We start from the raw sequence: 26,854 nt of genomic DNA on the forward strand, positions 1-26,854 counted from the left end.
TGACATGAATATGTTAAATCAGGAGGATTAAAATGTCGCCAAACATCTATCATCTTTAACTCCTGCATAAAATCTTGGTTAAAATGCAGTTGAGTAATTTTTTTTGTGACGATCTCCATGTAAACATGTTTGAACCTGCACTTTATATCGTTACAATTTACTTACCACTCACGCCAATAACTTGAGCTATTGTTGCCCAAGTGTTCTCCTTTCTTGTTGTATCTTTATAAAATGGATGAGTGGCATCATGGAGGATTTTGTGCTCTTGTACCTCCAGGATCAGTTTTTCTTCGTCAACCATGATGCTTGTTCTCTCAAGAGTTTAAAAACTTCCACTACTCTTTTGTGTTTGCGACGCCAGAGCGTGTTTCAAAATAAAACACTCATCCATGAAAGTGTATATTTACGCTTTTATTTACATGTCAAAACTTGTGTGACAGATTCAATAGTAATCTACATAGATATTTAGCGAAACCGGGAAAACAACCAAGGGTGAGATCAGGCCTCCTCACCACCGTGGCTGACTGGCAACTAGAAGTAGACCTAGGCAAACAGCTAAAGTTTCCAGCTAGGATAACATCTACGCGGCTCCGACCAGATATTATCCTATTGTCTGAATCCACCAAGCAATTGGTCATGCTGGCACTCACTGTACCCTGGGAAGAGCGCATGGACGAGGCCAACGAAAGGAAACACGGCAAGTACCAGGACCTGGTAGACTAGCGCAGGAGGCAGGGCTGGAAAACCTCTTGAGAACCTCTGGAGGTAGGCTGCCAAGGATTTGCAGGGCGATCCCTCTGCAAAGTTCTATCACTGCTGGGCCTCACAGGGGAGGCGAAGCGGAAGGCCATCAGAGCCACGACCGAAGCCACAGAGAAAGCCACAAGGTGGCTATGGATTAAGAGGGCAGACCTGTGGGCGAGTGCTGCTGGGACACTGGGACTGGAGTCTGATCACCTTCAGTCGGGTCGCCTGGGCGAGGGTGTCTGACGTTGAAAGACCCAAAACACCCAATGACCCCAGGTTACATCACTGATGATGTGTCCCAGTGCATCTATGAGATGTATCTTTCAACTGAAACGATTCTTAATTTAACGTTTTCATTCTTTTGCTTTAAAAAAAGTTTTTGCTTACATGTCTGCCGACATGCATTGTCTGAAAACCTTTCTTGAATGTGTCTGCATCATGTCTTTAAACATATTCGTAACCTGTGTCACCCGTTTCACAAAACAAAAGGTTTATTTGCAACAATCAATTAAAACATGCAAAAAAGATGGGGTTTTTTTTTGTGTTAATCTAAACACCTAGCCTTGAAAACCAGCCCCGCCTACTCCCCATCCACGTTTGGATTTTGGAGTTGGGCTCAGTCTGGATAGGAGCCCATAGAAAGTTCGTGCAGGGGGTGTCAGTTACTCCTTTGACTGACAGTGTACTTCAGCCAGTCAGCACTTCAAAACAAATACGTCATCAAAGCTCTCGCTTCTCTACACGCAAAGACACACGAAAACGTCTTTTCCTGTTAGAAACTCAACAAGCACAGACTCTTGCTCTTGCTTGATTGTTGTAGTACTTGGTATTTTGGCTCTAACTTTACTTATTGCAGCTTTCAGATGATGGTTAAAGTTTATCTCCGTAATCTCCGCTACACACAGTGATAGCGTCACTTCCGGTTTAGCCACTGGAATTCGCCCCAAAAATTTGAAAACAAAAAGCGGCAACGCTGATTGGCTCGGCCGTTTCACAACCGACCCGAATCCTCTTCTATGGGCTCCTACTCAGACTGAGCCAACTCCAAAATTCAAACGTGGATGAGGAGTGGGCGGGGCTAGTTTACGAGGCTACCAAACACCTTCATCAGCTGTAATTGGAGATAGTTCCAATGAATGCACATCAGGATGTCACTGAACACCACATCACAGAACACATTACATTTCATCATTCCTCAAAGCCAAGGTATTCTGCCAGTGAATTGGTCAAAATCAACATTCATGTAGTTTCATCCCTGCTGGTGAAAACTGGTTCAATGTGTTGAATGTGGTGAAAACAGGAAAACCAGTTTTAATGACAAAATCAGAGACACTTAAGAATTATTATGTTGTTAATAAGCTGTGCATTCTGTATCAGTTTCAAACTGACAGTGATCAGTTGGTAATTCCAAAATGTATTCCCTGCATGTTTCTGGAAAATTTACAACCAATCAGCAATTCCAGGTATTGGGTCTCATTCAGAACATTTTATTACATGTTGATGTCTGACTGACTATGATCATTGATTTGATGTGTAAAATCAAAAAAAGCACGACTTTCTGTCCTCCTGCTTAACCCTCAAGTCAAGTTTCGATCACACTCCAGCACAGAAGGTGGCGCTAATGTACCTCAAAAGCTTTTATAAATTCTCCAGAAGAAGAAGAAGAAGAAGAAGAAGAAAGACAGGAAGTGGCCAAAATAAACGTCAATGAAGATCAAGCGCAGCTGCATGGCGGGGAGATAGACATCTGGTAATCAGCTGTAAGTATTGTACTTCATTTCCACTTTGATCCCAATAAGAGTTCGGACTCTCGCCTTCATTAATCTTACAACCATTTGATAAGTTTCTCTTGAATCTGTACTTCTTATTGACGGTGTTGTTTAGTTCGTACCGTTTTGTGAGTAGTGTCTGCTGTTACAGACAAGTGATATATCTGAGAAAAGAATTTTCTCCAATTTGACTTGATCCAGCCAGATATAACAAGAAAATATTCACAGGTTTGGATTTTTTATACTTTTATTTTTTTGTATTTCCATACATATATACACACAACAAGGAGGGTTATGGAATGAAATCCCTATCAAAATTCAAGAGCATTTTAAATATATTTGAGGGCAGCATTTATCGATTTCATTCTCGGATTTCATGATATTCTCTCAGAACTCTGCTCTCGCGCTCAAACTGTGTCCTCGCGCTCGGTTACGATGCTGCTCGCACAGATTTCCTGCGCTCACACTCAAACCCCTCCTCTTGCCCTCACGGAACTTGTGCTCACGTATCTCTGCTCTGCTCTCGGATTTTTCGTGTATCAACGCTGTCAACCATTTCAGAAGACATTCGCTGCGGATTTCAACTCAAGTAAAATGCTTCAAATGGACATAAAGGCGTTTATTACAATGGGGTCTCATGCTATTCACCATATAGGCTACACATCTATGGCCAAACACCTACTGCTTGTAGCTACTGCTGCGTGATATAATGGTTCTGCTGTGGATCCGTTCCAGAAATGGACTGAAAACATTTCACCCTCTCTTGCACAAAAGTTGGAATGATTTTTCAACAACTTCGACAATAAAAAAGAAATCTATTTAAAAATCACTAAGAAAAAAGTCCCAATACCAAAGTGACTCAACTTTCTCCCACCCCAAATGTCAAAATCAATTATTTATGAGTTTTCATATGGTTCTCCAACAACTTTGGAAAAGAAAATCTTTTCCCACATGTTTCACAAGAATGCGGCTTCATACCAGTGTGAATTCTCATGTGATTTGACAAATTACTCTGTTCAATGAAGCTTTTGCCACATGTTTGACAAGAATACGGTCTCTCACCAGTGTGAGTTCTTATGTGAGTCTTCAAAGAACTCCATTTAATAAAACTTTTCCCACATGTTTCACAGGAATATGGCTTCTCACCAGTGTGAATTCTCTTGTGAATCTTCAAATAACTGCTTCCAGTGAAGCTTTTGCCGCATGTTTCACAAGAATACGGCTTCTCACCAGTGTGAGTTCTCATGTGTTCCAACAATTGAGACCGTCTACAGAAACTTTTCCCACATGTTTCACAGGAATACGGCTTCTCACCAGTGTGAGTTCTCTTGTGAGTCTTCAAATAACTGCGTTCCCCGAAACTTTTCCCACATGTTTCACAGGAATACGGCTTCTCACCAGTGTGAGTTCTCATGTGAAACGTCAATTGACTCCGTATATGGTAACTTTTCCCACAACTTTCACAAGAATACGGCTTCTCACCAGTGTGAGTTCTCATGTGAATCTTCAAATAACTCGGTTCACTGAAGCTTTTGCCACATGTTTCACATACTCCTTTCTTATTAGTGACCGTTTCGACCTTCTGATATAATTTATGTTTCTTTCTGACAATTGTCTCACATGTTTCCTCATAAAGAAGCTCTTCACAGTCAGCCTGCTTCTCTGACACAGGAAAGTTCTCCACACGGTCACTATGAAACATGTTGATTATCCTCACATTAGTATTTAAAGTTGATTCTGAGTCAAGACGGTTGTTCACATGGTGGACTTCAGAGTCACCAGAGAGGAGCTGCTCAGTGTCCGGTACTTCTTCTGGTTCTCTCAGGACACTTTGCTCCTTAATAGAGGGAACCTTAAAGAAATCATGTTCAAACTTCAGAATAAGTCGCTCTCCCTTCTGGCTGGTACCAAGTTCCATGTGCTCCTCAATCTGTGGAGGTTCTGGTTCCTCCTGCTCCTCTTTAACCTGTAGAAGTCCTGGTTCTTCTTCTTCCGCTTTGATCTGTGGAGGTTCTGGTTCCTCCTGCTCCTCTTTAAACTGTAGAAGTCCTGGTTCTTCTTCTTCCTCTTTGATCTGTGGAGGTTCTGGTTCCTCCTGCTCCTCCTCTTTAAAGAGCTGCTCCTCCCCACAGTCATGGTGCTGTAGGAGCTCTGCAAGGACAAAAAAACACGATAAAAGATCAGTTTCTTGTGTCTGTGGGGAGAGCGTTTCCTCACATCAGAAGGGCGGGGTTTGGTGACGTAGCGGCTGTGAGCGCTGCGGAAGTGTTCTGTCAATGCAGGGTCCTGGATAACAGCTGTTGGGGACGCACTGATGGACAGATCCAGCTAAGGCATGACCCGGAGTCATGTTGTCTGCGAATACTGTCCCCCGTCATGAAGGAGACATGACCCCCGCCGTGGTGGAGACGCAGCAGACTTTGAAGCTCTCTAGAACAAAGAGAGAAACTTCTTCCTCTCAGCAGGAGGCCACCGCCATCTTGTCCCCCGAAACCTGAAATAGCTTCCCATCTCCTCCACCATGTGCTTAGAACAAAGAAACCCTCACGTAATGGCCGCTTATCTGTCCTCACTAGGGATGTGCCAATTTACGATATAATCGCGATTTACGATATTGGACAGCCGAGATTATCATATCACGTCATTTACAAGACATCGTCTGTTTCATCTGGAGACAAGCCCATTACCGAAACAGCTATTGATCTTACCCAAGGTGTCAAAGCCTCTGCAGCAAAATGTACTGCAAACCACCACAAAAGTCCCAGATCCATAGAAAACCCCTAAAGTAAGTAATTTTATGCCAGGATGATTAAAACGAGGCATTAACACGTTCGGCCCGACAGACACTGTACCGCCCCCCTCAGCGCACATCCCGACACAAAACGCAACAGAACCAGAGATCTGTGTGCTCCATCCCAACGTATTGGGCCTCGCGTGAAACTAGAAAAACCTGCTCTTTAAGAGACACCAGGCAGAATCTTCTCTGAGCCGGCCGCCTCCCGTCAGCGGCAAAACAAACCCAAAACCGATCTTTACATTTCACAGCCAGCGCCTCAGATTGCACGTTTCTCTCACACTTCTTCGCCAAATCTCAAAACTATTCACACCAAACACAAAATGTTTTATTTCCTTACCGTTTTGTGGTCATTTTCCATCTATCCACGCTCTCCTCTGACCAAAATTAACTTCATAATCCTCTGCAGTAGTGACAGCGCGTCATGCGCCTGAATGTTATTGTCGCCATCTTGTGGGCTTGTCGTTAATCTTGGGAGTTTAAATAAAGTTTGTTGACATTCGTTCGCGTCTGGTGAGCGTTCATACGATATGATACACGTGACTGAGGCATCATCCAGCTGGGAGACATCTTTTAGCATAACCGCACGAGCGCCGCCGCCATCTTGGTTCTAAAAGACGCAGCAGTGCGCACTGCAGAGCGAGACACACGCGACACACACAATCAGTGATTGTTTCTGTGATATTTGGCAATTTTTTATTCTGAAACGTGCACATTTATCTTCATTGTGCGTTTCTACAGCTTATTGCACATTGTTTTTGTTTTTTTCTTCATGTGTTTACATGTTGCAAAGGGGATTTCTTTTTTGTTTTCCCTGTCATATAATTGGCTATTTTTGTATTGATTTTATTATTATAAATATATTTCAGTTGGAAACTAAATGCTATGGCTCAGTCATTTATTAAAAAAGTATTTTGTACTGTGCACAATACGGTGCAAAACTATAAGTTTCTGCACAAAAACTGCAGAAATGTATGATATAGTGGCTAAATATCAGAGCCAAAGGCTGAATTGCATACAGATTCCAAGGCTGAATTGCATACAGATTCCTGTAGTGGAAATTAAAAGTATTTTAAAGTCAGATTCCTTTCAAATAAGTTATAAACCTACTTATTATAGTTTGGCATAGGTTGGTCTCCAAATGGCCAAATGAAGGGTTCTCCTGGTTCTATCCAAAGTAAACACTATAAAATCTCTGTGCTTTATGCTGATCTCATAAAAACCTGGTCCAGTTGTAGTACAGGAGCTGCTGAATGCAGTCAGTGGCAGCTTTATGGCTACTTCATTGTTATCATGGTGTTTTTCAGTATGGAATCTGGAAAAAAAAATAGGCGAGAGTAAAGTTTCACTTTTTCCCTCTACTTTATCAAAATGTGCTCAGGCATGTTAAAATGCACAGTGTTGTTGACAGATATTGATGGATTTCACAATGTTTTGGGGCATTTTCAATAGAATTAAAAGCAACACACCAAATATCGTGATAATATCGTGAATCGTGATATTTTGGGCCACCAATATCGTGATATCAAATTTTCATATCGGCACATGCCTAGTCCTCACAGAACAAAGAAGCCAGATAAGGGTGCAATACCACTGCCAACCTCACGAGGGCGCTCGTGAGGCTCCTCCCCAGAGCAGAGGAGGGAGGACTCAGATCGCCTTCTGATTGGCTGAGTGACCGCCACTCAAAAGTTGAGATCCCGCCCTCCATCTTCAGTTCTCTCAAAGAATTTTATCCAGGAAGGACGCACAGCCGTCCCTCCAACGGATTATACCCGGTACCGAACGGACCCGCTGGTCGGGACTTTTGAGACCAGTTTCTCTTCACCGGTGAAGCCCCTTTTCCCAGCGGAGCAGAACGGCAGGGACTCCCCTGGAGCAGACCGAAGACACCAGCTGGACCACGGCTCAGAGCTCCTCCGTTCTCCTCCCCCTGCAGCCGACCAAAACCCAACTGAGGACCCGGACAGAGGAACCGGGACCTCTTCCTCCACGTGGATCTCTCCAAGAGCCCGAGGTTCTGTTGGACGCAACAGAACCCGATCGAGATCAGAGCGACGGCTTTGATCTCCCCACCGAACACCTCATCAGCCACAGGACCCACAGCGGCGGAGAGACGCTCGTTAAAGTCCCATCACACAAGGTTTGAGACCTGGGCTTTAGGCAGCTTAGATAGTGGTGATAATAATTCATGCTTGTGTGTTTTTATTGTGAAGCAGGACTGAAGCCGTTCATGATATATGCACTGTTGTTTCCTTTCTTCATCTTTCTCCGTCTCTCTCTCTCTCCTCGTGCGCTCCCGTGCGCACGTTCACGAGCACACGCTTCCTCCTCACAGATCAGACACGCAAGATGCCGGCTAGCCGTGCATCTGTGCGTGTGAGGTAGGAAGACAGGCTCATCTTTCTCCGCCTTTCCTCTTTACTAACCCGAGAGTAGTAAATTGAACCGCGCGGTAGACCTCGAGTCGAAAGCACGCATGCGCCCCGCTCGCCCGCCCGCTCGCTCTCTCTCACTCCACCCCTCCTCGTTACCCCTCCCGGGGTAGCCGGACAGGGACCGTCGCCCCGCTCTCCCTCAGTTCGCGGGGCACAGACCCGGGACTCGGAGAGACTCCCCCGCTCTCTCCCCCTCTCTCCCTCTTTCTCTCTCCTCTCTCTCTCTACCGCGCATGCGGACACCCACGTGCGGACTCGTCAGCGATCCGGACATTCACGAACACCTGAGCGTGAACCGAGTCACGCCTACTTTGTGAGTGACTCAGGATCCTCCTCCTGTCGCTTCGGGTGGCCGCTCTGCCACACACACACACCCACGCTCACATCCACACTCACACACACCTCCTCTTCCTCCAGGAAGAGGGACCACACAGCCGACCCCATCGGGCCACGTTCCGAACGGATTAACGCCCCTTCCTGTGCGTCTCCGGACGTGCACGCACACACACACACACACACACACACACACACACACACACACACACACACACGACTTGCAAGTTTGAACGTTTTGTTTTGTTGATTATGTGTTAATTAGTAATAGACATTGTTAATAAACGCTCATTAACTGAACTGAACGATTCATGCTTCTCTTTTTGGTGGTCTTGTGACAAACGCCCATGGTTGGACAGTCTGAGCTCGATCTCACACCTTCTCTGATAATTTAACGGTTGTTTATCCAAAGATTAACATCCAGCCTCAATTATCTTTCCATCTTTGAGACTGAAAATTGGTAATGAATGTTCCTCTGACGAGGTGGTGCCCCGGAATTATTAATTAAATAACCCACAGGTTTATTTAATGCATAATTCACAACTTCCCTCAGCTCATTTTCTGTAATTTACCCATTTCCAGTAATTGGTAATTTTGTGGCATTATTGATTAATGAATAACACCTTGTTAATCAATAAGTTAATGGTTAAATCACTCTGTGGTCTACTCCATTCCCAAATAGCTGATTATTTAACATTATTAACGAATAAATAACAGTTTATTCTGATTAATAATAATTGATGTTGGGTTAAATTACTTGGTGCTTCACTTTAAACAGTTTATTACGCCGTAATTGATTGTTATTGGTGATCCACTGTTAATGACCTGCAATTATTAATTGGTAAATCAAAATTTACTCAAATTAATAACTAAATTACCTAAAGTAATCCATTACTCTCAGTAATCAATACTTTAGTAATTTATTCCCAATTGCCAATCGTAAACCCCAACACAGCTGTCACTGTGTGTGTGTGTGTGTGAAGAATAAACCTCGCTCAACTTGGATCCTGCGTCCGTCTCCTCCTTCCTCGACCTCCACATTGGTGACCCTGGACGTTCGGGCAGCACATCTGTGGAGTCGGGTGACGGTGCGGGAGCGCAGGCTGCTCCCGCTGTGTACGCCGCGGCAATCAAGCTGCCAGAATTTCGCCAACATGACCCAGAGCCGTGGTTTCAACACATCGAGGCCCAGTTCCGGCTGACGAAACGCGGTAGTACTACGTGGCGGTGGCTCTGGATTCGTCCACCACCCGCCGTGTGATGGGGTTCCTGCGGTATCCGCCAGCCCAGGAAAAAGCATGCCGCCCTGAAAGCGCAGCTCCGTATGTTTCAGCTGTCGGAGACGGAGCGGGCGGAGCAGCTGTTTTCCCTTAACGGCTTGGGAGACAGCAAACAAACGGAGCTGATGCAAATCATGTTGGCCCTGCTGGGATCCGGTGACACGTCGTTCCTGTTTATCCACCTGTTCCTGCGTCAGCTGCCGGCCCCGGTGCGCACCGTTTTGGCCACTTTGCCGCTGTTACGCATGAGGGACTACCGGGGTCTGGCGAAGGAGGCCGACAGGATCCTGGTCGCGTCACGCGCGCTCGGCGTCCATGCTGCGTGCCCGCCGGAGCAACAGCACCTGCCGGAGGTGGACACACCTGCAGTGGCTGCCGCCGTGCGGGATCAGCGTACAGAGGACAGAACACTGTGTTTTTTTCACCGGCGATTCGGCTACCGGGCGAAGTGCTGCACACCGCCGTGTGCGTTCCCGGCGCAGGGAAAAGGCAGACCCAGCACTCGGTAGCGGCTGTGAGCGCTGGGGAAGGTTTATGCGCGCCCTCACCGGCGGGATGCGGCCAAGCTGGGGATCGCCAGAGAGGAGTTTGACACTATGGAGCGTCTGAGGATTGTGTGGCGCTCTGACAGCCCGTGGGCCCCACCCCTGCACATGGTACCAAAATCGGATGGCAGCTGGAGGCCGTGTGGTGATTTTCGGCGCCTGAATAACATCACCAAGCACGATCGGTACCCCATTCCGCACATCCAGGATTTCTCGGTCCAACTGGCAGGGAAAGTTATCTTTGTCATTTTAAAATGACTTGCTTTAAAACTACACATCAGTCCTTGTGTGAGAATAACTGAGAACGAATAAATGAGGACGCAAAACTCTCCAGACAGTAGTCCAGGTCCTGATTGTTTAAAAAATAGCCAAAGATAAAATATATTTCTTTCACTAACAACAGGTGACATAACAATTAAGTTTCCAACCAGACATCATAAAGTTTGTGGTTACATAGGAGTCGTTTTCGGAAATTTCAAAATAGTGCTGTCTATAATGTCGTGTCAATCCCAGAGGGAGAAATAATCCAAGTAAATATCATGACCTGGAAAGTAAAAAAGGGAAGAAATACAAAGAGAAATGAAAACTGTAAAAGCCATCCCAAAATGCTAATCCGGAAACAGATAGCAAGTCAATAATTAAGGTCTATTTCTTTACTCCTATAATTTTCCAAAATACTATAAAAGTGGTTTTTATTCACAGATCAGACAAATCTGTTGCCAAACTCAAACTGCAGTGAAAGCCAAAATGGATTTGGGCCAAAGATTCACTGCATTAATGGAGTTAATAGATTGAATCAAACCAAATTGTATTTTTAGACCACTTTTTGTACAATACGGGCCGTGATGGTATTAACTGGCTATATCCCGTTCAAAGAAGGGGCCCCCTCCCTCCCATGATACAAGAGGGGCATCAACCTAGGAACCGCCACAACAGAGCAGCCCATACCAGCCCCCAAATCGTCACATGATGCCCTGGAGGGACCGAGCTGACTCTGTGTCCGATACTAAATTATTCCTTGAACCTGTTGTGGGTTCAGGGAAAACTAGAAACAACCGGGAAAAAATGCTAGACTCATCACTAATCCTAATCCTAACAGTGGAGCACCATACAGCACAATAAATCAGCCACACACACCCTCAATACACACAACACCTGGAAAAAAAAGCTATGGCCATTTTCTGGAAAAAATTAAAACACAAATGGGAAGGTTACAAATTGGAACACAGGTTTCTACTCTCATCTGACTGTCCTGTAAATCTGCTGGTGAAGGGCATGACTGCGACCATGAATGCACAAATAATCTGTGGAAGAAAGCACTTACATTATTTTCCCTGATGGTAGAATCAGATGGTGTCTCTTAGTCAAAACGCAAACAGCAGCTCAGGACACACGAGTGGACGAAGACCAAAGATTCCACTATTCCACCTCAGAGGGTTTGTCAGTATCCTACATCAGGAGGGGATACAGAGACGCCGAGGAGTCTAGGACTTACGTCCGTCTTCACCCGGTTCTTTGATTTTATACTTAGTATGAAAAATGCCAAACAACTGACTTGAGATAACTAGTATTTATTGAAGTACAGCCAGATGTAATGTTCATCACTGGACAAAGCGGAGAAAAACACGCACTACAGTCCCCTGAGTATGTCACCGCGGAAGGATCCCGATCATTCATGCAACAAACCTTTCATTGTGCACTTGCTGTAGCCTTCAACATCAGGACAAAAGAACATCGCACTGAATGCGAAAAAGAAACATCTAAAGCATGCACACGCTCCTCCAAACGACAGGCAGAGCAGGAACAGCTAAAGTCTGCCATTTCCGAACACTGCAAGAGGGAAAACCACCTTATGGACTGGGATCATGCCCAGATCATCGGCACGGAAAGCAACAAGTACCACCGCTGGATCAGGGAGGCCATCGAGATCCGGAAACGCGCCCCCCAGACTGTGAACCGGGCAGAGGGGGCGTATCAACTTTCCCATACCTGGGACACAGTACTGAAGAAGTTGGACTGCAGATGGCGCTGTCATCCTACTGCACCCAGTAGGAAGCTGGCGCCAAAACCTGTATAAATCAGCCGACCAGACAACATCACGTGACACTTCTGAGGAAGGCTGCAGCTTGGCAGCCGAAACATGTCAAGGTAGGCAAAATAACCTCTGGCCTGTGTATATGAATCCAAACCATGAATACAAAAAAAGGCCTAATGAACCTTATCGGACTATTACATTTTCGGATTTATGACGAGCGGCCTGATGCTGATTGGCTTGTGCTGCGACCTGATCCTCTGCAGGATTAAGAAGACCGCCACCACAAAAGACGTCCAAGGGAGGACGGTCTTTTCAAATCAACAGGCAAAAGCTGAGACTGACCGTTTGTGCGAACTCTTTCGAAAGGTGGACATTTTGGGTTATGGACGATTGAGACGCAAGTTGGATGTCACCATCACCGACAGGGTTAGGCCAGCTTCTGTCTGAAAGTGGAGAAACCGAGCAAAGGAAGATGAAACGGCTCCTTCCGCCAAAAGATTGATTGCTCTCTCTACCTTCCCTCTCTCACTCTCAGCTGCAACCCAGGTTCACCTCTGGACTGCTTCGTTCAAGGCCGTCTCAGCAACGACCATCTGAGCTGGAGCGCAAAGGAGAGGCGGGCCAAACCACACACATGTACATGGACTGAAGAACTGAAATGCCACATACACGCCACACACACTCCCTCCCCCACTCTCATTGTCTCCACCACACTTTTCTGCTGATGACGAGTTGTGATGATGTGTTACGCTGATGATGTAGCTTCGACCAGTGATCCGTTTCCCCCAATTTCCACCGGACGCGAAAGCACAGCGGAACGCCAGCGTCTTGCTCGAAAGTCAACGCACACCGGCAGCGCAGCGCAGCGGCGCGCCATCCAGATGGGGAGGGCTGCTCCTCCGAGAGGCTCTCGTGCTCTCGATATCACACGAACAACATGATATAAAAAGAAAATAAACAAAACAAAAAAAAGGAACAAAATAGTTACGTCCGTGAGGTCGTGTATTGTGTTTTATTTTGAAAGTTCTGCTGTAACTTCCTGTCTGGTGCTTTCTCAACGACACTGAATTTACAAGGTTTTGAAGCGGCGGCGCAGAAAATAGAACTGACGCGAATCACCAGCGCCGCAGCTGGTGGAAACTGTCTCATAGAAGAGAATGGGTTCTAAGTGGTGCGCAGTACGTTTCTTTCGTTGTTTTGACTGTTCAATTTTTATTGCATGTTTCAAATAAAGTTTTCTCATCAAATCGAGGAATATTCCCTCCTTGGGTGAAAAAAAACGACATTCTGTGTTTCCTAAAGAGGAATGCTGTGTTGTTGCTGTTATCACACTTCCACAAGTATAAACCAAACAGCCATAACGATGGAGATCCTCCACCAGTCACATTCATGTGTTCATTCAGACGTTTCCATACCTGTTCTGTGTGACTTGACTTGCGGTTCCCCGATCGTTCTGAGCAGTCTGCGCTGACGATCAATCTCCTCCTTGTAATGATTGGTAGTTTTTTCAAACATGGTGAAGATTCCTCCAGCAGCAGCAGCAGTTAGTCCCTCGATGAAAAACTCTCACAAAGCCTGAAGTGAACTCACTGTTGCTGACGGAGATGAAATATTTCCTCTGTGAGACACAAAAACACAGCTGTTATGTTTTCTAAACTACAGTGAAAGCTGCTTCTTTCTCTCATTTATTTTGAGAATCATAAACAACATTTAGCTTCATACTGACACCCAGAGTTTGAGAAATACTGAGGTCCTCCACCAACTATCCCCCTGAACATTAGTTACAAAGAGATGAGAAAGAAGAGCAAAATGTAACTGAAAGGAAGAACTTATTTAAAACAAAAATGACTTTAATGTGTCAATAATGTGTGTGTATTATCGACCTGTTGCTTCACATGCTCTGCATTTCTTGTTTTTGTACTAAATAACATCCAAACAGCACAGAATGCAGAATCTTCTGAAGCTGAACATCTAAACCAGAGAGATTTCTCCTCACACTTCATGTTGTGGAAAAAAAAACAAAAAAACAAAACAATCAAAGCCTAATCATGCTTAAAACTCCTAAACTGATGCTTCAGAAGGCAGAATTTATTCTACTCTGTTCATGTTTTCTTGTTGTATCTGGCTGGATCAAGGTCAGTTGGAGAAATGTCTTTTCTCAGCTTCGTTTCTCACTCTGCTCTCCTTCAGTGTTTTTCCATCTTGTCCTCATGCTCTCAGGCTCCTCTTCTGTGTCCTCCTGTTTTTCACAAACTACTCCCTCTCTGTCTCTCTCATCCTCTTCTTCTCTCATATTATGTCCTCTTTCTTCTGTCTTCTCTTGTCTCTTCACTTTCTCCTCTCTCTCCAACCTCTGATATATTTTGTTTCTCTCCTTCATCACCTCTCTGTCTTTTCATCACTCTCTCCCTCCCAAAGCTGAGCTTAGTTTGATACAGCCTTTACATTATATGAATAAAGTAAACCCACGATCAATGTAAACTTAGAAAACCTACCTGTGAAACAACGAAAAAAGTAACTTTTGAAACTTTTGTTGTGAAAACATCACTAGTCTGTTCCAGCAGAAACTGCTCACAAAACGGTACAGATGAATCAAATTACGCTGCAAATAGACCCAAACGATTCAAGATACGAAACATTTTTAAGATGAATTAAGACGAACGTCTCAATTCTTATTTGGATAAAAGTGGAATTGAAGAACAATATTTACAGCTGATTACCTGATTTATATCTCCCCGCCATGCGGCTCCGCTTCTTCTTCGAGGACGTTTATTGTGTCCTGCTTCTTCTTCTTTAGGCGGATTTGTAACAGCTTTTCAGGAACATTAGCGCCCTCTTCTGTGCTGGAGTGTGACCCAAGCTTCACTTGCCGGTAATCACTTCTTTTCAGGGTTTACCTATGGAGCCCCGGACATGACATGGTTAAAAAAATTTTTTTATTGTGGCCACGAATTACTAATTCGTTCCCTCGAATTAATAAATCGTGCGCACGAATTACTAATTTGTTCCCTCGAAATAATTAAATCGTGCGCACGAATTACTAATTCGTTCCCACGAATTAGTTATATCATTCATATACTGAACAGTTCAGTAAAGTTGGCAGCATATTGACAGATACGGACTTTCAGTCTCAATAACTCTTTAACAAAATGTCAGTAACATACAAAGGGCGCCTGCATCCCATCGTTGTGAGGTGGACGATATGCTACAAGTTTATTTTTATTAAAAAATATCTGTCTATCAAGCAACAGAAACAATATTGATTTCAATCAGCACCCGGTAGTGCTGCGGGGTTAAGGGACCGTCTACAATTTACAAGACGCAGCAACAGTGAAGACAAATAACAAAAAAAAAAAAAAAAAAAAAAAAAAAAAAAAAAAAAAAAACAACAACTGAAACAACAACAACAACAAAAAAACGTAATACCACCCTGGGATTTACTACAGTGTCACAATAATCGCTACAACCTTCATTTGTCTCCTATCAAATTTATTGGATAAGGTATTTGTCTTCACTGTTGCAGTGTCTTGTAAATTGTAGACGGTCCCTTAACCCCGCAGCACTACCAGGTGCTGATTGAAATCAATATTGTTTCTGTTGCTTGATAGACAGATATTTTTAATAAAAATGAGCTTGTAGCATATCGTCCACCTCACAACGATGGGATGCAGGCGCCCTTTGTATGTTACTGACATTTTGTTAAAGAGTTATTGAGACTGAAAGTCCGTATCTGTCAATATGCTGCCAACTTTACTGAACTGTTCAGTATATTAATGATATAACTAATTCGTGGGAACGAATTAGTAATTCGTGCGCACGATTTAATTATTTCGAGGGAACGAATTAGTAATTCGTGGGAACGAATTAGTAATTCGTGGCCACAATTAAATTTTTTTTTTTACCATGTCATGTCCGGGGCTCCGTATTTACCTGCATCCTGGAATGTCGTGTTCATGTTTGTTTTGAACAACAATCAACTTAATGATCATAATCAATCAGACATCAACATGTAATTAAATGTTTTTAATGAGACACAATAACTAGAATTTCTGATGGTTGTAAATGGCAATGACGTCACCCAACAGCTGGTGGCCTTGATCAACAAGTGGCCCAAAGGAGTGATTAACTGCCACAAATCACATAGTCATTTACAAGATGGACAGTTTTGTTTGGAATGATTGTCGAACTGAACCGTGAGGGGGATTCCATCGGAGAACAGGTTTTTTTTCTACTCTGGCTAACATGTGAGAGACTGATGGACCTTCGGTAGCAGCATGAAAGAAAAGAAAGATGAGATTTGGGCTCCCCTCCTGGTCTGTTTTTTTTTTTTTTTTTGCCTCCTGAGGATTTGGGACGGTGAAGCTACTTCACCCTTCATCCATATGGACACCATGACCCTGAAGGCCTGCACACATGAACTCTTGGACTACAACACACATATTTTGTACTCCTTTGTCCACATGATGCGGTCACATGCCAGGATTCACCACTCACATTTACAACAGTTTACAGTGTTTAATATGCAGACGTCCTGCTGGAAGCTTCAGAACAGGATTTCAGAACGTCCATCTTTAATACACTGTGAATAGTCACAGGCCAGTGCCTCAGATCCTCTGAACTATTCCCTTCATTAGAAGCTGAAAAGCAGACTTCAGCATCATGCAGCGCACTTTCTGGAAATTTCTATTTCAACTCAACAAAAAAAAAAGTAATTAATACTCACCATCAATGGCCTAATGTGTAAAAGTCTTGAATTTGAATGTGTCGGTGACGGGGTAGTAGGACATGAAGTCTCATTCAGCCTGTCACCTGACTTCTGCATAACACACTACAGAGTCCAGACAAAGACAAATCCATCTACTCCAATCTGCTTAAAGCGTCACATTAGTCAGGGGTTGGCTGGGGGAAAAAAAAAAAAAAAAAAAAATCAATCAGCTCTGGGTCTTTCATTCAGCCCAACCCACAACATCATCAGTTGACTAAATGAAGTGCTGAGTTTTTATTTATAATCACATGAGGAAAACTGACAGAAAAGTCAGATTTTCCAAACAAAATATTCAAAACATTTCTGCAGACCTATAGAAACTTGAGTGTTACTGCAGCTGTAATGAGTGGTGCTGGCTACTGGAGTGAATATAAGCTTTTCACATGCACGTACGGGCACGCACACACACGCACACACACACACACACACACACACACACACACACACACACACGCATGCACGCACACACACACTCAAATAGACATTCACAAGTTTAGACGGGTGCTGTCCATGGTGCTGAAATAACAAATCAGGAGTTTTGCAGGAACTTCTTATGCTTGATATATAGGATGAAAAAAAAAAAAACCCACTCAACAAGCACATACACGTGCACGCAGACGCACACCGCACACTCACTCACATATAAACAGGAATGATGGTGCTGTCAACACATTTCTAGATACTTTGAATGCCTGATACACATGAAAACACTCACACCTCTCCACACACACCCACACAAACATAATGGACATACCAGCTTCTGATTTGCGAGCTGTCCAGATTTGGAGAAGTGGTGTCTTCCGTGAAGGACATCCAGTCTGGATGTTAAGTCTCGCCTGCTGAAACACGCCGTGTGTCACAGAAGACGTGTGTTTATGATACTCAATAACCAGAGCGAGGAGATCAGCCTCAGGTTTTGCATGAGAGTAAATGATTATGGCTACGTGGTTTTCACGAGCTGAGCTGTCATGAAGTGTCTTGGCTGCGGAGCGGAGGGCCATACAGTGAAAGCATGCCCAGCGCAGTTTGTGTCGGCTCCATCTGTCTCGGCATAAAATTATTCCTCAATTTAATGAGGGCCTGTTTCTGGGACTGCCCCCCAAACCCTGGGCCCAGGACAACAGACCCGTTTGTCCCCCCCTATTGGCGGGCCTGGTTGTTCATAAAAGGTACACTGAATAAAATGAATTTGTTGTAAACTTCTGTTTGGTAAGAGAAATATTTTCACATCAAGCTTTACGACCAGAATGAACGGACAATATGGAAATTATGAAGGAAACTGCTCCCTTTATCTGCACAAAACAAACAGGAAAATAAGATCCTTAGATGAACACACTCCTTCAGAAAGTGAACTTCAACTCTCTTTTCAAAGCCTTTCAAAGACTCAACAAATAACATTTCAAATGACCAGCTCTGATCGTCCCTTCAAAAAAAAAAACAAAAAAAAAAAACAACAAGTGTTCACATTTTTGGTTTAGAAAGTGACGGCAGGTTCTATCTCCATACTTTAAGTTGTCTGACATTCTCTGTGTCTTTTCTGCAAATGGACATGATGTCACTACTTCATGGCAAAATGACATTTTACACTGGGAACAGAACAGATTCAAATATATATAGATATATTTTTAATTGAAGTCTGAGAACAACAAAAACATTGGACGAACAAAGAACAGCAGAGAAATAAAGCATATACAAATGAAAAACATGCACCGAAGAAAAAGAAGAAAAAAACAGAACACAACAGTGTATGTCAAATAAAAACAAAGCGCAAATATGAACTGTTTTAACAGCTTTCATGAGATCCAAACATCCATGCTTGTAGCTCCTGCTGTGTGGTGTAATGGTTCTGCTGTGGAACTGTTTCAGAAATGGCCAGAAGGGAAAAGATAAAACATTTCACCCTCTGCTGGACAAAAAAGGGAAAGATTTTTTAAGCCGGCTTCCAGTTTCTGCACTTGAAGGTGCTGTAGGCAGGATTCCGCATCTCCGCCATCTTGCTTAGGGTTACCTAAGCAAGATGGCGATTTGACCCATCTAATGGTGCGTTCACACCGGACGAGTCGCGGGCGTCGTCGACGCTTGTGACGCTTCAAGCACGACGCTTGACACCAGGTGTTCACAAAGCTCGCGACGCTCTTGACGCGCGTCAGTTTATTGGCACGCGGGAGGCTGATTTCTGTTTCCAGCTATGGCGGATCGCATCAGGAGAGCGGCTTGGCTTTATTTGTTAAATAAAGCTAGACTGCATCGTGGTCGGAAAAGTCGCTATTGGCTGGTCTGCTCCTCTCTGCCCTGACTCCAGCAGGGAGCGCTGCTGAGACTGACCGCTTGTGAGTGCTTTGGGACGGGGGAGGGGCTCACGGCAGCACCCGCTGCTCATTGACGACAGCAATGAGACGTCCTGTCACGTCTCCAGAGCACCAGGGAAGGTCGCTAGATTTGTCGCTAGTTGCTTTTGACAAAAAAACGTCGCCAAGAGGCTTTGGAAAGTCGGCAGATTTAGCGAGAAAGTCGTCAAGTTGGCAACACTGGCTGGCCCGCATCGGTGCTCGGATCACTCGTAGTGACGTAGCAGCGGAGGGATCGTCTCTGATTGGTTGACGCCCAGCGGCAGCGCGTCAAAAGTTCAGTTTTCCCAACTCTCAAAAAGCGACGCTCACGACGCTCCTGACGCTGGGGACGCGCGTCATGGGCGTCGACGCTCGAAACGCGACGCTCCTGATGCGCCGCCCCGCCGCTCCACGACGCTCGTCCACCATAGACTTTGCATAGAAAAGCGCCGCTCACGACGCGTCCGGTGTGAACGCACCATAAGATAGCGATTGGAAACCCAGCACAGCCAATCCTGTCCTGTTTTCTCTGACATCACGCCCTTACGCAAGTTAAGCCCCTCCCACAAGAACGCGTGACGAACGCCCCTCGACCAATCATGGTTAGAGCCTCAGGGGCTCTTCTGATTGGTCAAAGATACCTGGAGCTGTCGAGATTCCTTTTCAGCTCAGAACAGAGACAGATGGAAACGCTGCGCCCTCGCGGTAGTGCAATTATGCGACGCTCGTATAGTATTATCAATGGATACTCTAACATTTAATCCAAATAAAACACAGAAAAATTAGCATTGACTAGCAAAATCCTGCCTACAGCACCTTTAAAACTCGGATGAAGCATCACAAGTTTTATAAATATATAATATAAAATCTATTTGGAAACCGCAAGGCAAAAAGTCCCGACACTTAAGTGACTCAACTTTTTCCCCACCCTAAATATCGAAATCAATTATTTGACTTCTCATGTGGCTCAGCAACAACTCAGGGTAAGACAATCTTTTCCAACATTCCACAAGAACGTGGATTCAAACCTGTGCGAGTTTTCATGTGAACCGTCAAATAACACCATTTAGTGAAAGTTTTTCTGCACAATTCACAACAATACAGCTTCTCACCAGTGAGTTCTCACGTGAACCTTCAAATAACTGCGTTCCCTGAAGCTTTTACCACTTTTCACAAAAGTACGGCTTCTCACCTGTGAGTTCTCAAGTGAACCTTCAAATAACGGCATTGCTTGAAGCTTTTGCCACATGATTCACAAGAATATGGCTTTTCAGCAGTGTGAGTTTTCATGTGTTGAAGCAAACCCCCCTGTCGACTGAAACTTGTCCCACATGATTCACAAAAAAACGGCTTCTCACCCGTGTGAGTTCTCATGTGAGCCTTTAAATTATTCCGTTGAACGAAACTTTTCCCACATGTTTCACAAGAATACGGCTTTTCACGAGTGTGAGTTCTCATGTGAATCTTCAAACTACTACACTGACTGAAACTTTTCCCACATGTTTCACAAGGAAACGGCTTCTCACCGGTGTGAGTTTTTTTGTGTTCCAACAAATGATTCCATTGATAGAAACTTTTCTCACATTTTTCACAAGAATATGGCTTCTCACCCGTGTGAGTTCTCATGTGACGCTTCAAACAACTCTGGTCAGAGAAGTTTTTACCACATGTTTCACAAGTTATTCTCTTATTATTGACTGTTTTCTGACATAATTCATGTTTCTTTCTGACAATTTTCCCACATGTTTCTTCACAAAGAAGCTTTTCACAGTCAGCCTGCTTCTCTGACACAGTAAAGTTCTCCACACGGTCACTATGAGACATGCTGATTATCTTCAGCTTTGTATTTACAGTTGATTCTGAGTGCAGATGTTTTTTCACATGGTGGACTTCAGAGTCACCAGAGAGGGGCTGCTCAGTGTCCGGTACTTCTGGTTTTCTCAGGTCACTTTGCTCCTTAATAGAGAGAACCTTAAAGGAATCACTTTCAAACTTCAGAATAAGTCGCTCTCCCTTCTGGCTGGTACCAAGTTCCTCCTGCTCCTCAATCAGTGGAGGTTCTGGTTCTTTCTGCTCCTTTTTAACCTGAAGAAATCTTGGTTCTTCTTCCTCTTTGATCTGTGGAGGTTCTGTTTCTTTGTGCTCTCCCTCTTTAAAGAGCTGCTCCTCACAGGCATGGTGCTGTAGGAGCTCTGCAGGGACAAAAAGTACACGATAACAGATCAGTCACATTACTTCTACAGTTCCAGGTTAAAAAAACACAACTCCGACTCAAGCAGTGAAACTGAAAACTTTCATTCAAATTCCAAAAATAGCTGAAAGTTGAAAATCCTTCATTAGTTCCACAGAGACAAATTTACAAAGTCACAACAGCAAAGTGACAGTATCATGATTCTGTCAAACTGCCTGTGAGCTGGCCAGGCCTCCCATTCCCCATCAGTGAGGAGAAAGACCAGGAGGAACCAATCACCTGGTTAATGTCCCCAACCAAATGTTGATGACCCCTCCTCCTTTCACTCCCTCTTCTCCTCACAGCGACAAAGTGAAAGTATGACAACATCCGTCCATTTTCAACCGCTTATCTGGGACCGGCTCACTTGGGCAGCAGTCTAAGCAGGGATGCTCTGACTTCCCTGTCCCCACACACCACCTCCAGCTTTCACTCCCTCTTCTGCTCACCCGACGATCACTCAGCTCACACAGATTATAGGTAGGGATGGGAATCGAGAACCTGTTCTTTTATAGAACCGGTTCCTCATGCCTCCATTCCAAGGAATTGTTTGTCTGTCTCCTAAACGGTTCCTCTTATCGGTTCCGCTGTGTGCGTGATGACGTCACATGCGTGGAGCGCGGTGGACTCACAGCCACCATGGTGCGGCTGCGGTCTGCCCTGGAGCCGCAGAGCGGAAACTTTCAGCAAGGATCGTATTTTACCTCAATCTAAACCAGGGGTGCCCAACCAGTCGAAACTTCTCTCAAATACTTCACAAGCATACGCCTCTCACCCGTGTGAGTTCTCATGTGAACCGTCAAATGACTCAGATCACTGAAGCTTTTGCCACATGTTTCACATATTATCTTCTTATTCCTGACTGTTTCTACCTTCTGACACAGTTCATGTTTCTCACCAACAATTTTTCCAAATGTTTCTTCACAAAGAAGCTTTTCACAGTCAGCCTGCTTCTCTGACACAGGAAAGTTCGCCACACGGTGTCTATGAAACATGCTGCAGGGTTTCCCTCAGTGCTCTATAGGCCTGGCGGCCCGCCAGGGTTTTCTTGCCACCCCCCGCCAGGCTAAGTGTTGCTTGTTTATTTTTTTGTAAATATGTTTTTTATGCACCAAAACAGTGATACCAAAGATGGTCTATGGAGCTTTTAATCACATCTGGAGATTCGGTTGATGGTGCAATGGCGACACCGTATGGTCGATATGTGAACACATTAAGACTTTATAATACTTTTTAAGGGTCTTAATTTTCCCACAATTGATTTGTCAAATTTTAATACTTTTTAAGACCCTGCGGATACCCTGATGTAACTGGACGTTCTGTTTTTTTTTCTTTGCTTTGATCGTTCACTCATTTTTTCACATTTTTGAAATAAAACTTTCAAATCAAGGGGTGAAAAAAGGACATGCTGTGTTTCCTAAAGAGGAATGCTGTGTTGTTGCTGTTATTACACTTCCACAAGTATAAACCAAACAGCCATAACGATGGAGATGCTCCACCAGTCACATTCATGTGTTCATTCAGACGTTTCCATACCTGTTCTGTGTGGCCTGACTTGAGGTTCCCCGATCATTTTGAGCAGTCTGCGCTGACGAGCAATCTCCTCCTTGTAGTTATTGGTAGTTTGTTCAAACATGGTGAAGATTCCTCCAGCAGCAGAGCGATGAAAAACTCTCACAAAGTCTGAACTGAACTCGTCATTGGTGATGGAGATGAAATATTTCCTCTGTGAGACACAAAAACACAGCTGTTATTATGTTTTCTAAATTACAGTGAAAGCTGCTTCTTTCTCTCACTAATGTCGAGGATCACAAACAACAGTCAGCTTCATACTGACACCCAGAGTTTGAGAAATACTGAGGTCCACCACCAACTATCCCCCTGAACATTAGTTACAAAGAAGACATGAAAATCTAACTAAAGTGGAAACATTAAAAACAACAGACGTGAGTTCAATGTGTAAATGTGTGTGTAAACATACTCAAAATCCTTCACTGATACAAAGTAAACATGTTGTTTTTGTGCTAAATAACATCCAAACAGCACACAAGGCAGAATCTTCTGAAGCTGAACATCTAAACAAGACAGATTTCTCCTCCCACTTTATGTTGTGACATAAAAGTTTTTCATCATACTTTGATTTGGCCTCATAGAACTGCTAAACTGATGGTTCAGAAGGCAGAATTTACTCTACTCTGTTCATGTTTTCTTGTTGTATCTGGCTGGATCAAGTTCAGTTGGAGAAATGTCTTCTCTCAGCTTCGTTTCTCACTCTGCTCTCCTTCAGTGTTTTTCCATCTTGTCCTCATGCCCTCAGCTCCTCTTCTGTGTCCTCCTGTTTTTCACAAACTACTCCCTCTCTGTCTCTCTCATCCTCTTCTTCTCTCATATTATGTCCTCTTTCTTCTGTCTTCTCTTGTCTCTTCACTTTCTCCTCTCTCTCCAACCTCTGAAATATTTTGTTTCTCTCCTTCATCACCTCTCTGTCTTTTCATCACTCTCTCCCTCCCAAAGCTGAGCTTTGTTTGGCACAGCCTTTATATGATCTGAATAAAGTAAACCCAGGATCAATGTACATTTAGAAAATCTACCTGTAAAACCAGGAAAAAGTAACTTTTGAAACTTTTGTTTTGAACTTCTCTGTTCCAGCAGAAACTGCTCACAAAACGGTACAGATGAATCAAACTACGCGGTAAATAGAAGGAAACGATTCAAGATACGTAACAGTTTTTAGATGAATTAAGACGAACGTCCAACTGTTATTTAGATAAAAGCGGAACTAAAGTAGAATATTTCCAGCTGATTACCTGATTTATATCTCCCCGCCATGCGGCTGCTCTTCTTCTTCGTGGACGTTTATTTTGGCTGCTTTGTGTCCTGCTTCCTCTGCTTCTTCTTCTTCTGTTGGCAGATTTCTAACAGCTTTTCCGTAACTGTAGCGCCCCCTTCTGTGCTGGAGTGTGACTCAAACTTCACTTCCCGGTAATCACTTCATTTCAGGGTTTACCCGCAGGCTGGAATGTCGTGTTCATGTTTGTTTTGAACAACAATCAACTGAATGATCATAATCAATGAGACATCAACAAACTGCAAAATAGAATTTCTGATTGGTTGTAAATATTCCAGAAAGATGCACGGAGCATATTTTTGTAAATACCAGCAGATGACTGTCAAAGTTTCAAACTTATACATGATAACTAAAACAATACTGAACAGACCACAAAAACAACAACAACAACAAACAAAAAAAAAACTTCCTGAAGCTCCAAGCTCCATGAAGCTCTATATCTTCTACTAAGGTTGGGACGATATTCTTCTTTTCTGATTCAACTTAAATTGCGCATCTTTACATCCTGTTCCAAGACTCAGACCAGGTCCAGCCCACACCAGGGACAGTGGGTCAATGGGTCCTGAGGAAACAACACTTCCTCCTGAGGATTTGGGACGGTGAAGCTACTTCACCCTTCATCCATATGGACACCACGACCCTGAAGGCCTGCACACATGAACTCTTGGACTAAAACACACATATGTTGTCCTCCGTTGTCCACGTGATGCGGTCACATGCCAGGCTTCACCACTCACATTTACAACAGTTTACAGTGTTCAGTATGGAGATGTCCTGCTGGAAGCTTCAGAACAGGATTTCAGAACGTCCATCTTTATTACACTGTGAATGATCACAGGCCAGTGCCTCAGATCCCCTGAACTATTCCCTTCATTAGAAGCTGAAAAGCAGACTTCAGCATCATGCAGCGCACTTTCTGGAAATTTCTATTTCAACTCAACAAAAAAAGTAATTAATACTCACCATCAATGGCCTAATGTGTAAAAGTCTTGAATTTGAATGTGCCGGTGACGGGGTAGTAGGGCATGAAGTCTCATTCAGCCTGTCACCTGACTTCTGCATATCACACTACAGAGTCCAGACAAAGACAAATCCATCTACTCCAATCTGCTTAAAGCGTCATATTAGTCAGGGGTTGGCTGGGAAAAAAAAAAAAAAAAAAATTAGCTCTGGGATCTTTCATTCAGACCAACCCAAATCATCATCAGTTGACTAAATGAAGTGCAGATTTTTTTTTTAATCACATGAGGAAAACTGACAGAAAAGTCAGATTTTCCAAACAAAATATCCAAAACATCTCTGCAGACCTATAGAACACACACACACACACACACACACACACACACACACACACACACACACACGCACACACACACACACGCACACACACACACACACACACACACACACACACACACACACACACACACACACACACACACACACACAAATAGACATTGACAAGTTAAGACAGGTGCTGTCCATGGTTCTGATATCATAAATCAGGAGTTTTCCAGGGACTTCATATGCTTGAAACACATGATGAAACAAAAAAAACAAAAAATACAAAAAACAAAAAACAAACTCACTCAACAAGTACGCACATGTGCACACAGACACGCACTGCACACTCAGTCACTCACTCATGTATGGACAGGAATCATGGTGCCATCAACACATTACTACATACTTTGAAGGCCTGATACACATGAAAACAAACACACAAACATAAATGGACATACGTTCACATGTATAGACAGGAAATATGGTGCTGTCCATGGTGCTGAAGTTCCAACTCTACTGGTGTGTGCAACAAGCACACATATGCGTGCGTGAAAATGGACTTTAAGGTACACGCATGTATAGGCAGGTAACATGGAACTGTCCATGGTTCTGATGCAACACCTGAATGCAGCAAATAATCCAATCCAACCCAATCCACTTTATTTTTACAGTACACTTCTAAAACAAAAAGTGAGTATATCCATCTCAGAATAAGCGATCTCGTCCAGCTGGTCTCTCCCTCTCAGCCTCCAGGCCAAGAGTCTCGTGCCCAAGACGGGGCGGGACCAGAGGGCGTCCCCTGCCTGCAGTAGGGCATCGAGCCCGTCGGGGATCGGCCAAGGACCCCCGACTGCCAACTGAACCAGGTCCGGGAACTACCTGGCGCTCAGGGTGTCCGGGGCCGCCACTATGACATGGAGGTCCTGCACCTTCACCCTGCACAGCAATGGGGTCAAGAGGCGGGTTGGAGGAAACGCGTACAGGAGGCCCGGAGGCCAGACCCTGTGCGCGAAAGCGTCCACCCCGAGAGGGGTTAGTCTGATGACCTGAGCGAGAACCAAAGTGGGCACTGTGCGTTGTCTGCACTGGCGAAAAGGTCTGCCATAGGGAACCCGAACCTGTGCCAGAGTCAGGTTGCCACAAGGGGGGACAGGCCCCACTCGTCCTGGAGTGGGCCTCCCCGGGACATTCTCTCCGCGACGACGTTGAGAACCCCGGGAATGCTCCGAGCTCTCAGAGAGGACAGGTGCCGGTCCACCCACAGCAGGATCTCCACCGCCTTGCGATGTAGGGGGGGATACCTCGTCCCCCCGCCTGTTCAGCTACGCCACCACCGTGGTGTTGTATAATAATAATAATAAATATATATATAAAAAAAATATATATATATATACACACACACACACACACACACACACACACACACACACACACACACACACACACACACACACAC

The 26,854-nt window shown here is 44.3% G+C and overlaps 1 protein-coding gene across 1 annotated transcript; it reads right to left on the reverse strand.

Annotated features, from left to right (window-relative positions):
* Window positions 1–891: 891 nt before the first annotated feature.
* LOC115386177 (zinc finger protein 239-like) lies at window positions 892–20,754 on the reverse strand. The gene is made up of 4 exons (XM_030088399.1): window positions 20,746–20,754; window positions 20,370–20,680; window positions 3,528–4,057; window positions 892–986 (listed from the first exon to the last, which is right to left on the reverse strand). Exons 1-4 carry the CDS (start codon window positions 20,752–20,754, stop codon window positions 892–894), a joined length of 945 nt encoding a protein of 314 aa, XP_029944259.1.
* Window positions 20,755–26,854: the final 6,100 nt, after the last annotated feature.

This window comes from Salarias fasciatus, chromosome 3, assembly GCF_902148845.1.
Source record: "Salarias fasciatus chromosome 3, fSalaFa1.1, whole genome shotgun sequence".
Lineage (NCBI taxonomy): Eukaryota > Metazoa > Chordata > Actinopteri > Blenniiformes > Blenniidae > Salarias > Salarias fasciatus.